Source organism: Suncus etruscus, chromosome 2, assembly GCF_024139225.1.
Source record: "Suncus etruscus isolate mSunEtr1 chromosome 2, mSunEtr1.pri.cur, whole genome shotgun sequence".
In the NCBI taxonomy this organism is placed as follows: Eukaryota; Metazoa; Chordata; class Mammalia; order Eulipotyphla; family Soricidae; genus Suncus; species Suncus etruscus.
In genome coordinates this window covers 129,574,314-129,588,912 of record NC_064849.1, presented here as the reverse complement: position 1 = coordinate 129,588,912, position 14,599 = coordinate 129,574,314, and the positions used below count along the sequence as shown (strand labels likewise).

Sequence of the window (14,599 nt, the reverse complement as noted above, 5' to 3'; positions counted from 1 at the left end):
TTCATATTTTTAAAAAATTTATAAATATAATTCCTACAACTTATTGAAGCAGTTCTTCAAATTTAAAAAGTATTAACATACTTTTATATAAAAGTATAAATTATCATCTGAGTTTTATCTTCCCTAAGCCTAAATTTTAAATTTTCTTAAATGTCATAAGTGAACATAAAAATCTTCAAGTATCAGTTCAAAAGAAGTTTACCTGGCCTATTTGTAAATGAATTTCCTTTATGGCATTTGACAAGGATCCTATAATTTCCTTTATGTGAATGAGATGAGTTTCTTCAATATCTTGAAATTTCTAGATAACAAATACAAAAGTTTTATATATAAATACACAACATACAGAGCCTGAAATCAAAAGCCCTCTTTTTTTACCAATCACTTAATACAGCTGCTGCCCAAATTTAGCAAGGAATCCATAATTATGCAATGTTCAACAAAGCCACCAGACAAATGTATCCAGCACACACATTAACACTAAGAAAAAAAATCACGCTGTTTTGTTATGCCACTTCCAAAAATTAAATCTTTCTCAGCATTTGAAAGATAATGGTCAGAAAATTAGAAGACCTAGTGTCACAGTTTCAAATTTTCATGTTTTGAAAACTGAAAGTGCAAACTGTAGAGCAAAAATTAAAAAGTTTACTTTTGGGGGGCTGAAGAGAGAGAGCTACAGTGGGTAGCACTTGCCTTGCATATGGCCAACCCAGACTCTATCCCCGGCTCCCCCATTGGTCCTCCTAGCACTGCCAGGAGTGATCTTAAACATAGAGCCAGGGTAAACCCTGAACATCACCAGGTACTGCCCTCCAGAAAAAAAACAAAAAAATTAAAAAATTAAAAAATGTTTACTTTTAGAGATCAAAAGATTTTTACATACTTGTCCATAAACTCTCAAACTCATTTTCATGTTCTAAAATGTCAATACATAATTTACCAAATAGAAATCTATGACAAAGAAATTTGGGAGCCTTATACTATTAACTCAGCAGTTTTCAACTGAAGATGGGGATGCTTCAGTAGATGTGGGGAACATTATTTAAGCTACAAAACACATAAACCCTCCAATATAACATGAGGAACAGGGGTAAAAGAAGAAAAAATGTTATTTGGAAAAAATTCCCAGATCTTCTAATGTTTATTCATTCCACAGGAAGAAAGCCATTTGCTTCATTTGGCTTCTCAAAAAGAACATACCAAAAACTCTAATACTAAAATAACAAAACTTGTTTCACTCAGCTTAACCCAGTATTTTCCAAGTTTCTTTGGCCACAAAAACGTTTTTGTTTTTGTTTTTTTTTTCAGTTTTTGGGCCACACCCGGTGAGGCTCATGGGTTACTCCTGGCTAAGAGCTCAGATATCGATCCTGGCTTGGGGGACCACATGGGACACCGGGAATCAAAACCAGGTCCACCCTAGGTCAGCAGCATGGAGGGCAAATGCCCTACAGTTGCACTATCGCTCCGGGCCCTTTTTTTGATTTTCTACTTCTCTGAATATCTAACAAAATTCCACAAGACAATGCATTAGAATCTGAGAAATTCTGAAATAGCCATTTTCAAACAAAATACATTTGTCTTTTTTTTTTTTTTTTTTTTTTTTTTTGGGTTTTTGAGTCACACCGGCAGCGCTCCGGGGTTCCTCCTGGCTCTATGCTCAGAAATTAATCCTGGCAGGCTCGAGGGACCATATGGGATGCTGGGATTCGAACCACCATCTTCTTGCAAGGCAAACACCCTACCTCCATGCTATCTCCGGCCCCACATTTGTCATTTCTATTTTTTTTTTTTTGGGCCACACCCAGCATTGCTCAGGGGTTACTCCTGGCTGTCTGCTCAGAAATAGCTCCTGGCAGGCACGGGGGACCATATGGGACATGGGGATTCGAACCAACCACCTTTGGTCCTGCGTCGGCTGCTTGCAAGGCAAACACCGCTGTGCTGTTTCTCCGGGCCCCATTTGTCATTTCTATAGCACAAATCAAATTACCATTTTCAGCCAGACTGGTTAATTTTATAATATAAATTACTTCATTCCTTATTTAATATTCAAATTTCTGAAGCACTGAATTACATGATCAGAAATCACTAAGCCAAATAATCATATCCATTATTTGTAGAAGGGTCTGAATCTTAACAGTACAAATTTTTATCAATTATACTTATGGGAAATGAGTTGAAATAGAATGCTTGTCATTGACTAATTTAAGCATAAAAATACAGTAATTCAACACTCTAATAGTGTGTGTTTTGCCTTCCCCTCAATTTATTTTTTTTTTTAATAATGCCAGGGACTGAACTCAGGTCCTATGCCAGCAAGATAAGTTCTTTGTGCTGAATCACATCTCATACCCCAACACAAGATTCTGAATTAATTTCAATAACAAATATTCAGCAGGAACATGATTCTATTTTATATTCATACTGTAAGTCTGAGCTTAAATTTCAGCAATTAAATACACCCAAAATATTTTCTCATTTTGAGATGCCCAAATCCAATCTTTAATTTCATATAAATCCAAATTCCAAGAAAACTATGCCCTCTTCTCATTTTTTTCTGAAATGTTTTTTTTTCTGATTATAGATTATATAAAAATATCGTGAAGCATGAAATTATCAAAAATATCTATTATTTTGAAAAAGTACTGGAGTTTTTTCTTTTTGTTTTTGAGTTAACATTGGTTTAAAGGCTGACTATGTTTAGGGGCTGGAGAGATAGGATAGGGAGCTTGCTTGCACAGAGGCAGACCCAGGTTAGATTCCCAACATCCCATCCCTGGCATCGAATATTGTCCCCTCGGCCCCACAAGGAGTGATCCCTGAGTACAGAGCCAAGAATAACCCTAGGTAAAGCCAAGTGTAGCCTCCCTCCCCCCCCCACACACACACACAAAACAGCTTGCTAGTACTGTGGGGTAGGGAGCTTACCATACATATGACTGACACAGTTTCAATCCCCAGTACCCCAGATGGTTCCCCAAGCACAAGAGTGAATCCTGACTAAAGACCCAGAAATAAGACCTAAACACATGAAAACAGTGCAAAATCCAAACAAAGAAAATGGAAAAATTGGGGCCGGAGAGATAGCATGGTGGTAAGGCATTTGCCTTGCATGCAGAAGGACAGTGATTCGAATCCTGGCATCCTGATGGTCCCCTGGGCTTGCCAGGAGCGATTTCTGAGGGTAGAACCACAAGTAACCCCTGAGCGCTGACGGGCGTGACCCCAAAAAACAAAAAAACAAAACAAAAAAAAAAAATGGGGCCAGAGTGATAATAGAGCAGGTAAAGTGCTTGCCTGCACACAACTGACCCAGGTATGATCCCCAGCATCCCATATGGTCCCCCAAGCCGGAAGGAGTGATTCATCAGTGCAGAGCCAGGAATAACCACTGAGAACTAGTTAGATGTGGAAACAAACGAACAAAAAAAGAATACTGTTGTCTATATACACAATAGAATACTAATTAGCTATCAAATGGGATGAAATTTTGTGGTCAGAGCAATAGTACATCAGATAGGACATTTACACATGGTCAACCTGGGCTCATTCCCCAACACCTCAGATGACCCTTAAATCTTCCAGGCATAATTCCTGACCATAGAGTCAGGAGTAAGCCGCAAGCACCACCAGTGTAGCCCAAGAACAACAACAAAAAGATAAAATTGTGTCCTTTAATACAAACAGAAAAACTAAAAGGTGTCAGGGTAAGCACAGAGAGTCAGAAAGAGAAAGACAAGGACAGGATAACCTCACTCAAATGTGGTATATAAAATGAGCTTAAGGGCCCGGGGAGATAGCACAGCAGCATTTGCCTTGCAAACAGCCTATCCAGGACCAAAGGTGGTTGGTTCGAATCCCGGTGTCCCATATGGTCCCCCGTGCCTGCCAGGAGCTATTTCTGAGCAGACAGCCAGGAGTAACCCCTGAGCACCGCCGGGTGTGGCCCAAAAACCAAAAAAAAAAAAAAAAAAAAAAAGAGCTTATTTTTTCATTAAGTGGTATACTGATAAATATCTTCATTATTCACAATTGGTAATTAGTTAACAACTTAGTAATGGGAATAGTCTTGTTTCTGAATATTAACACAAACTTTCCTGAATCAGTGAGCTGGATGTTTTTCCTTGAAACTTAAAATTGTTGTGTCAATATGTATTACTATAGTCATTTTTAAAAAGCCAAAGTCATGCCAGCCACTATAAAGATACATTAAAAACTCTCTAATCTGGACCAGAGAGAGTAGATGGCTCTACACACCACAGCTGACCAGGATTTGATCTCTCAGGATCCTGAGCACTTCCAGGAGTGATTGATTTCTGAGCAGTATCAGGAGTAACACTTGAATACCCAACCTAAGGTGGGTATTTTTGTTTTGTTTTTGTTTTGGGGCCACACCTAGCAGCACTCAGGGGTTACTCCTGGCTCTGTGCTCAGAAATTGCTCCTGGCCAGGCCGGAGAGATGGCATGGAGATAGAGCATTTACCTTGCATGCAGAAGGATGGTGGTTCGAATCCCAGGAGCGATTTCTGAGCATAGGACCAGGAGTAACTCCTGAGCATTGCTGGGTGTGACCCAAAAACAAACAAACAAACAAACAAAACCAAATCGCTCTTGGCAGGCATGAGGGACCATATGGGATGCAGGGATTCGAACCACCATCCATCCTGTATCGGCTGTTTGCTAGGCAAACACTCTACCACTGTGCTATCTCTCCAGCCCCTCCCCTCCCAAATTTTTTTAAGCCTTCATCTGAGGATATTGCTTATCTAACCCTCTCAAATTCTTTGTTTAAAATAAAAATCTTATTTCAAGTTTTCAGATATCATTAGCTGACTGTAAAAAAAATATATGATAATAAATTTAAAATTTTCCATTACTATAGCAATGAATAAATAAAATTTTAAACAAAAGAAAAAAATTACATGAGGCAAAAAAAGAGAAAATACTAAGGGTAGGGTGCTGGCTGGCCTTCCATGCAGTTGGCTAGGGTTCAATCAGATAGCCCACTATGTGGTCCCTTGAACCCCACCAGGATGGATCTTAAACAGACCCAGAAATAAGCCCTGCATATCTCTAGATGTGACCCCAAAACAAAAACAGAATTTAGGTGACGTCTCACAATATTACCTTATGTTACATTCAACTCAGAGGAAAAAAACTTAAATATTCCAAGTAAATTCCAAGTAAACCTTTATTTACTCTTGAGGCCCTGATATTTTTTTTTTTTTTTTTGCTCTCTAGTAAACAAACCTAGTAAAAGCACCTACTCTGAATTCTCATTAGCCTGACATGTTGTTTCCTAATGGCATTCCTTAAGCGTGTCTGGCTTGGAAAAGGAAAGTGGAATGAAATAGAATTTACTGCTAAATAACAAATTAAGCCTACCTTCTATTATGAACAATAACCTATCCTGTTGTGTGTGTGATAGAAACAAAGAGACAAGGACAGAGAACGCTCACAAACACTAACTAGCCTGCTATACACCATATTCTTTAATTTAAAGTATGATTTTGGGGTCGAGGAGACAGTTCAATGGACTGAATGCTTGCATGAATACAGGAAGCTTAAGTTCCAATGCCAGCACAGGTTCTATGAACATCTCTGGGAGAACCCCTCAACCACAGAGCCCAGAGTAGTCCCTGAGCTTCATTATGTGTGAACCAAAAAGTAATTAAATTTTTTTAAATACGGTTGAACATCTGCTCCAATAAATGTTTCCATCTTGGAAATAGGAAAAACAACTACAAAACCAATTTAGAGGAAAATATGAGAAACAGATATAAGGAAACAGAAAGGTAAGAACTGACAAAAGAACCATCATTTTAGCAAATTCTGATACTGTTTTTTCAAACTAAATAACATTTTCTTTGAAGAAAACTAATTATTTTAATGCAAAATAAAACAATAGCTGCCTTATATGTGTTTCCAATGACTGAAAGACAAAAGAATGCTTGCTGAAATCTAAGAGGACTTGTTACTACAGAAATTGAAACTTTTTTAAAAATTGAAACTTAAGTCACTACAATTGAAGCTTCACTTAACACAATTATAACCTTCTTCAAACACCCATTTCCCAGCTGCCAAGATACTACACTTCCTGGTTTGTTTTCTGCTTTAGCTTTTCCTGCTTAGGTTTCGGCATCTCTTCATCTACTGAGCTGGCCTTGAAGAGTGTCTCAGAGCTTGAGTCTTCTTCTTTGCCCTAGGCAAAGGTCAAATCATCAAGTCTTTGTGCACTACCAAAGGTTCTATTTTTATACAGGCTCATAGACATTCATTCTAACGGTGTTTTGAATTCAAAGTTCTTTATTTGAGAGGCTTTCTGATATGGCTCACATGGTAAATCATATGACGAATAGTTGGGGGGCTGGGCAACCAAGTGGAGGGGATGGGGCAACCAAGTTTGATCTCCAAGTCCACAAATCACCAAATCACCACTAAGGGTGATATCTTAAATTTTTTATTTTTAAAGAGAAAACAATTTTGTAAATAAAGGTTAATATGGTGGTACTGCCATGTTATCATTAGTTTGATAGCACCAACAGAAAGATATGCAGTGCCACCCTACTACCAATGGCATTAATAAGAAAACATGGATATTCAGTCTATGAATATCACATTAACTCAGGGCTAATACTAATCCTATAATACTATCTAATACTAATAAATATCTATACAAATATCTAATACTAATACTACCCAAAGTTATGGGGAAGAAAAAAAAAACCTTGGGGATGGAGCTTTTTGTGGGTAGGGCTTTTGCCTTGTAAGTGGCTGAGCAAGGTTCAATACTGGTCATCTTATACAGCCCCCAGAGCCTACCAGGAGCAATTACTTTTTTTTTTTTTCTTTCGACTTTTGGGTCACACTCGGCAGCATTCAGGGGCTACTCCTGGCTCTGCACTGAGAAATTGCCCCCTGGCAGGCTTGGGGGACTTGGGAGACCACATGGGATGCCGAAAATCAAACCAGGGTCTGTCCTGGGTTGGCCCCATGCAAAGCAAACGCCATACCGCTGTGCTATCATTCTGCTCCCAGGAGCAATTTCTTTTCTTTTTTTTCTTTTTTGGTTTTTGGGTCACACCCAGCGTTGCTCAGGGGTTACTCCTGGCTGACCGCTCAGAAAGAGCTCCTGGCAGGCACAGGGGACCATATGGGACACTGGATTCGAACCAACCACCTTTGGTCCTGGTTCGGCTGCTTGCAAGGCAAAGGCCGCTGTGCTATCTCTCCGGGCCCCAGGAGCAATTTCTGAGCATGGAACAGGAGTAACCCCAAAGCGCTTCCAGGTATAGTCTAAAACAAAAAAAACTTGGGTTTTCAGATTTAAGATTTGTGGACAGTAGACCTTAGATTTCTTTCTTTTGGGGGAGGGGGGAGGGGAGTCACCCCCGGCAGAGCTCAGGAGTTACTCCTAGTTCTACACTCAGAAATTGCTCTTGGCAGGCTCAGGGGACCATAAGGAATACTAGGATTTAAACCACCATCCTTCTGCATGCAAGGCAAATGCCCTACCTCCATGCTATCTCTCCGACCCAACCTTAGATTTCTTAGGTCTTCCAAAACTGCCTATATGCTATCTGATTTGGACACAGGCAGCTAAAATTTAAAATATTCAAAATTTGGGCTACAGCAAATTCTGATACATTTGGATACAGCAGGTTGGCTCTTCCCTTTAGCGTGGTTACCCTGGATTTAATACTCAGCATTTATTTATAAATTTAAGTTGAGGATGGGGGCATATCAGGCAATGCTCAGGGATCACTCCTAAATCCAAATTCAGGAATCACTTCTGGCGGTGCTCATGGGACTATACAGGATTCTGAGGATTGAATGCTAGTCAGACACATGCAGGGCAAGCACCCTACCCACTGTATTATTGGGCTCCAGCTCCAATAAACAAATTTTTAAAAAATTTTAAAAGAGTAATTCATCTCAAGCATATGGGAGACAGACATCTTTCTACTATATTCTCTGACTAAATTGGAAATTCTGAGAACAGCAGTATTTTTCTTTACTGTTTTGTTCACTGCTACATCCACAGCACTAAATCCATCCCAAGTTTTCTTCTTATGCAGAAATCAATGTTTTAAAACTAACAATCAGCTGATAAAAGTTAATAATTAGCACTGTTTTCATCATCTAACACTGTTCTTATTTTCCCCATTCTCTTTAAAAGACATTTCTGGGGCCGGAGCAATAGCATAGCGGTAAGGCCTTGCACATGGCCAACACAGGATGGACCCTGGTTCAAATCTCAGCATCCCATATGGTCCTCCGAGCCTGCCAGGAGTGACTTCTGAGCACAGAGCCAGGAGTAAACCGAGTGCTGCCAGGTGTGACCCAAAAACCAAAACCAAAGCAAAACAAAACAAAAAGCCATTTCTGATCTACCTGAATGAATTGCTTATCATAAAATATCCAAAACTTGGTCCTCAATCTAAAATACAAGGTAGGTAATTTCAAGGCACTGAGTCTCATTCTAATACTGAAAAATTATGTCATAAAAATATACTCCTTATAAGTACACAGAAATACTGTTTTAAATTTGAAGCTTTAGAAACTCCAAAGACCCTGCAGCATGCCTGGTCTGTGTAAGATGTTGAGTCTTGGGGGTCAGAGGGATAGTACAGTGAATAGGGAGCTTACTTAGCACTAGGCCTATCAGGTTAAATCCCCAGCATTCCATATGGTGTTCTGATCCCACCAGATGAGATCCCTGAATGCTGCTGAGTCAGGAGTAAGCTCTGAGCACAGCAGAGTGTGCTTTCCAAAAATAAGATCTTGAGGCTAATCCCACTCCCACCCCAGCACTATCAGGTTTGGTCCACATGGACCCTCAGGCTCAACTAGAGGAGAGCAATGCCAGATTGCACTGGGTCAAACTCCCCTGGGAATGGTACCTATTTAAAAAATAATAATAAAAAAAAAGGAAATGAGGCCGGAGAGATAGCATGGAGGGTAAGGCGTTTTGCCTTTAATGCAGAAGGACGGTGGTTCGAATCCCGGCATCCCATATGGTCCCCCATGCCTTCCAGGGGCGATTTCTGAGCATAGAGCCAGGAGTAACCTCTGAGTGCTGCCAGGTGTGACCCAAAATGCAAAAAAATAAAAAAATAAAATAAAAAATAAAAAAAATTAGGGGCCAGAGAGATAGCATAGTTGCCTTGCATGCAGAAGGATGGTGTTTCAAATCCCGGCATCCCATATAGTCCCCAAGCCTGCCAGGAGTGATTTCTGAGCGTAGGGCCAAGAGGAACACCTGAGCACTGCCGGGTGTAACCCAAACACAAAAATAAAAATAAAATAATAATAATAATAATAAAATTAAAAATGCCAACTTTATGGTGGAGGTGAGAGGGGAAACTGGTGAGACAGGGAGGATCAAAAGGAGACTCTCTGTTGGAAGGTGTGTATTAGAACATACATATAAACCCAGTATTATAAACAACAGTGCCTAAATTTCACTTTTAATATTTTTAAATACCAACCTGAGCTGTTTCCGTCATTTTCTGTTCAAAATCAGCTTTTGCTAATGCATACTTTTCCACATAAAGTTTATAGGTATCTGTAGCTTTCTTAGATTTAATGGCTGCCTGTAACAAAATAAAAACATTTTAAACCTCACAAATGATCTCTTTTCTTTTCTGGTAGAATTTACTGTGAAATAATATAATGCATTTTAAGAAACAAGACAAATAATAAATTCAAAATAACAAATTTCAATACTTCAAGTTTTTTTTCTAAATATGGAACACTTCACAAATTTGCGTGTCATCCTTGCGCAGGGGCCACGCTCATCTTCTCTGTATCGTTCCAATTTTAGTCTCTGTGCTGTCGAAATGAGCACAATACTTCAAGTTTTCTTAGCAATATTTCTGTTATATAAGATGATAACACAGACAACTGGTGCTAAATCTATTTCTCATCTTACAAGACTATGCTAATCTTTCAGGGTAAATTAGGATACATTTTTATTTTTTAAGTACTTGAAAATATTCTCACTTTTGTTCTCACTTTTTTTTTTTTAATTTTGGGCCACACCCAGTAGCGCTCAGAAGTCGATCCAGGCAGGCTCAGGAGACCATATGGGATGCCAGGGATTGAACACGTGTCCGTCCCAGGTTGTCTGCGTGCAAGCCAAATGACCTACTGCCATAATATCGCTCTGGCCCCTGAGATAAGTTTTATCTTTTTTCCCCTCCATCCTCTTCCCTTCCTCTTGTTGGTGGTACTGTAATGACCAGGGTCACACACACTTTGCACACTTAGCTATCATGCTTACTGGGTGCCACACATCTGGCTATGGTACTCATACACGGTACTTTCCAGGTATTGTACCCCTTTAGCTGTGAAGCTCTTGCACATTGTAACTATTGGGCATGAGCAACAAAGATTACACATGTGACCTTAGCACCTGCTCATCTTTGGCTATGGTGGCCACTGGGAAGTCACAACATTTGTGACTTGTGCTCACACATTTCTGGCTATGATGCACTGGAGGATCACACACTGTGTCTGGGTGCCAGGAGTCCCAGACAGCATAGCCACCAAGAACTACAATCTGGGCAAGCAGGCAGCACTGGAGATCAAATTCACAGCCTCATATTTGTAAGGCAGGTGCTTTCTGGTACTGAGCCATGAACTGGGCTCCCAGAGGAAGGCCTTAAAACCACATTATAATGATCCAGATACACATTAAAGAGAATTCAATGTATAAAAATGTAACAGCACTATGAGAACATATTATACACTTTTATATCCTTGTGAGTCTCCCATTCTCCCACAACATGGACATATTCTAATGAATATGATTAATTATTAAAGCCAGCCAAAGTTAAAAAAAGATTTAACATTTTTAGAAGTAAAATACATTCAATATGAGGCAGTGAGGATTATAAATTTCTCTCAAAGGCTTAACTAAAAGAATATAACATACAGAAGCAGCAACTAAGAATTGGTCCACTTCTACAAAAGATTGACATTTGAGAATGGGAAAAATATGTGTACTTGTAGGTTAGGGCAGACATATGATTAAGAAACTTGACTATTTCTTAGGGCCAGAGCAGTGGCACAAGCGGTAAGGTGTCTGCCTTGCGTGCGCTAAGGACGGACCATGGTTCGATCCCCCAGCGCCCCATATGGTCCCCCAAGCCAGGAGTGATTTCTGAGTACATAGCCAGGAGTAACCTCTGAATGTCACCGGGTGTGGCTCCAAAACCAAAAGAAAAAAAAAGAAAAGAAACTGATCAATTTGGATATCTGACATTTCTGATTAATGTCAGTATTAAAGTACAAATTTAAAGAGCCAGAGCAATGGTATAGTGGATAGAGTGCTTGCCTTGCACGCAACCAACCCAAGTTGAATCCCCAGAATATTGAGCACTGCCAGCAGTAATTTGAGTGCAGAGTCATGAGTACCCCCAAATAATCACGAGGTGTGGCCCAAAAGCAAAAACAGAATTTATAGAAGACTGGGGCCAGAAAGATAGCATAAGAGCGAAGGTACTTGTCTTGCATGTGACTAAACACAGTTCAATTCCCATTAAGAGCTAACCACAGGAAGTTCTGAGCATAGAACCATGGTAGTCCCTGTACACTGCTGGGGGCATCCTCGCAGACAGGAATTTAAATAAGATCAAAAACAAAATTATGCTTTTCTGAAGATGGAATTCTTGACCACCTAAGAGATGGTCTACTAAATAGGTTAGCAGTAGCAGCTTCAGATAAATAAAAATGTTTAAAATCATGGCTTTGGAAGACGCAATAAGTAATAACTAAGATGAGTAAAAGTGTTGCTAGGAGATACTAAGGACTAATCTAAGAAAAGAAAGAAATTTATACAAAGTCAAACATAGTCAAAATGTAATTATAACCAGTTATGTCCAGGAGTCTAAGAATAAAAATTTGAGGGCTGGTAAGGTGGCGCTAGAGGTAAGGTGTCTGCCTTGCAAGCCCTAGCGTAGGAGAGACCGCGGTTCGATCCTCCGTGTCCCATATGGTCCCCCCAAGCCAGGGGCAAATTTCTGAGCGCATAGCCAGGAGTAACCCCTGAGGGTCACATGGGTGTGTCCCAAAAACCAAAAAAAAAAAAAAGAATAAAAATTTGAAACACGGCCCGAAGAGATAGCACAGTGGCGTTTGCCTTGCAAGCAGCCAATCCAGGACCAAAGGTGGTTGGTTCGAATCCCGGTGTCCCATATGGTCCCCTGTGCCTGCCAGGAGATATTTCTGAGCAGACAGCCAGGAGTAACCCCTGAGCATCGCCGGGTGTGGCCCAAAAACCAAAAAAAAAACAAAACAAAACAAAAAAAATTTGTGTTCAGGGATCATTCCTGATGGTTCTTAAGGAACCATATGACATGCAATCAAACCCGGGAAGATCACATGAAAGAATGCAAGACAAACGTCCTAACTGTTGTGCTCTCTCTCTCTTGCCCAGGGTTCTGGATATTTCATTTTTGAGTCACAAAAATTAATATTCTTCTTTCTGGAACCTCTTACTTTGGCTTATTTTTCCTTTTATATTTTATTCATAATTGCTGCTTCTGGAGTACAATATAAAAATTGTGAACTTACTGTGCCTCAATTTGAGGGCTTTTGTTTTGGAGACACCCCCAGTGATGATTGTGAAATACTCCAGACTCTGCACTCAAGAAAGCACTCCTCGGGCCGGAGAGATAGCACAGCGGTGTTTGCCTTGCAAGCAGCTGATCCAGGACCAAAGGTGATCGGTTCAAATCCCGGGGTCTCATATGGTCCCCCGTGCCTGCCAGGAGCTATTTCTGAGCAGACAGCCAGGAGTAACCCCTGAGCAACGCTGGGTGTGGCTCAAAAACAAAAAAAAAAAAAAAAAAAAAAAAAGAAAGCACTCCTCAAGGCCTGAGAGACTAATGCACTGCCAGGAATTAAACCCAGGTCGGGCACATCTAAAGCAAATAACCTGCCCTACTGTAGTCTCTCAGGGCCTTTCCCCTCTCAACTTTTAATTACAAATATTAAAATAAAAACTATATTATTCAAACTGCATCAGCTGTTTTGATTTATCCATATTCTTTTCTAGTATTTTCCCATAGACATCTTTATAAATTTTAATTGCAATATAGTTATAATTTGTTTCTAATGGTATTTCAAACACACTTAAAAGACTTTTAAAATTATCATTCCTTATGGCTTATTCCTAAATGAGATGAACCACATCAAATAAGTGAGTGGTTAGTTTAAACTGTTTTAAAAGGGGGGGGAGAGAACATATGAAATTGGGTGAAAGGATTGTGGTTTACCACAATACTATGGAAATTTGTTCCAAATCAGCAATATCATCCACAACAGATATTTCAAAGTTATCAACAAATATGTATGTCTTTCAAAAATATCAGTCTTTTTATTTTTCGTTTTTGGGTCACACCCGGCAGCACTCAGGGGTTACTCCTGGCTCTATGCTCAGAAATCGCTCCTGGCAGGCTCAGGGGACCATATGGGATGCCGGGATTCAAATCACAGTCCTTCTGCGTCTAAGGCAAACGCCTTACTGCTGTGCACCTTCTGCTCCAGCCCCTCAAAAATATCAAAGTCTTATTTCAAAAAGACTCACCTCATTCTAAACCTTACACCAAGAAATAATTCAATGTTATAAAAATGTTCTGTAAATATATCACTGAAATAGAGAAATTATTCCTTTTTTTGTCTTGGCTAATCTATTAACCCTATATATTCTGAAACCTACCTGTTTCACTTAGATATATTACTAATACGAAGAAGCATGATATTTATGTCTTAAATAGGAGATCATTCTGAAGAGTTTGAAGATTAGATACAGTCTTGTACATAAAGTTCTTTGAAACCATAAAGATTATTACTTTATTACAATTACCTTTTCTATTTCTCTTTGTGTAGCTCCTTCCTTTTTCAAACGTTCTTGCTCTACACACTTGGCATTGTAATTTTCTTTGGATTTCTGGAGGGTCTGAGTTATGGTCTGAATAGCTTGAACAGCTTCCAGAGTTCCTGCAACTTCTTCTTTAGTCTGTTTCATAGAAAATAAATCACCAAAATAATTAAACTTTTAAAACACTCAATTTTGAATCAATTAATCCTTTAACAAAGAAGATACCTTTTTATGGGACTTTACTTGTTCTTCGCCATATTTCTGAACTTCTTTTATTAATTCTTGTAATTTTCTAACAAGATCTAAGTGACAATTTGCTAATTTCTCTGTAGATGTTTTGAACACATCCCACACTGGTGCAAATGTTCTAAAGAGAAAAAAAAACGTAAGAATAATTTACTAAAAAAAAAAAAAATAATAATTTACTAAAAGAAACACTTTTAAGGCACTAATACAGAACCAAAGAAAAAAATTGTTATATTCAGCAAGTTAGCTAAGCAAAAGAAGAAATTAGAAGACATCACTAATTTTTTCATTTTTGGTTTGGTTGTTTAGTTGTTGTGCTCAAGGCTTACTCCTGATTCTGTACTCAGGGACTGTTCCTGGCAGGGCTTGGTGGGCCTATGTGATACTGGAGAACAAACCCAGATAAGTCAGGTGCAAGGCAAGTGCCTTTCCTGCCATGCTATCTCACTGGTTCTTAAATA

General features: G+C 39.3%; 1 protein-coding gene and 1 non-coding gene across 2 annotated transcripts in view; both read right to left on the bottom strand.

Moving 5' to 3' along the window:
* FCHO2 (FCH and mu domain containing endocytic adaptor 2) overlaps nt 1-14,599 on the bottom strand; it is a 93,514-nt gene that overhangs the window by 55,178 nt on the left and 23,737 nt on the right. The window contains exons 4-7 of the mRNA XM_049768836.1: nt 14,118-14,259; nt 13,878-14,030; nt 9,496-9,600; nt 203-301 (exon numbers count right to left, since the gene is read on the bottom strand). Coding sequence (XP_049624793.1) covers nt 203-301; nt 9,496-9,600; nt 13,878-14,030; nt 14,118-14,259 — 499 coding nt within the window. The remainder of the gene's footprint in view (nt 1-202; nt 302-9,495; nt 9,601-13,877; nt 14,031-14,117; nt 14,260-14,599) is intronic.
* Nucleotides 9,748-9,854, bottom strand: LOC126003230 (U6 spliceosomal RNA). The gene has a single exon (XR_007493763.1). It is a non-coding gene; the product is annotated as a U6 spliceosomal RNA (small nuclear RNA).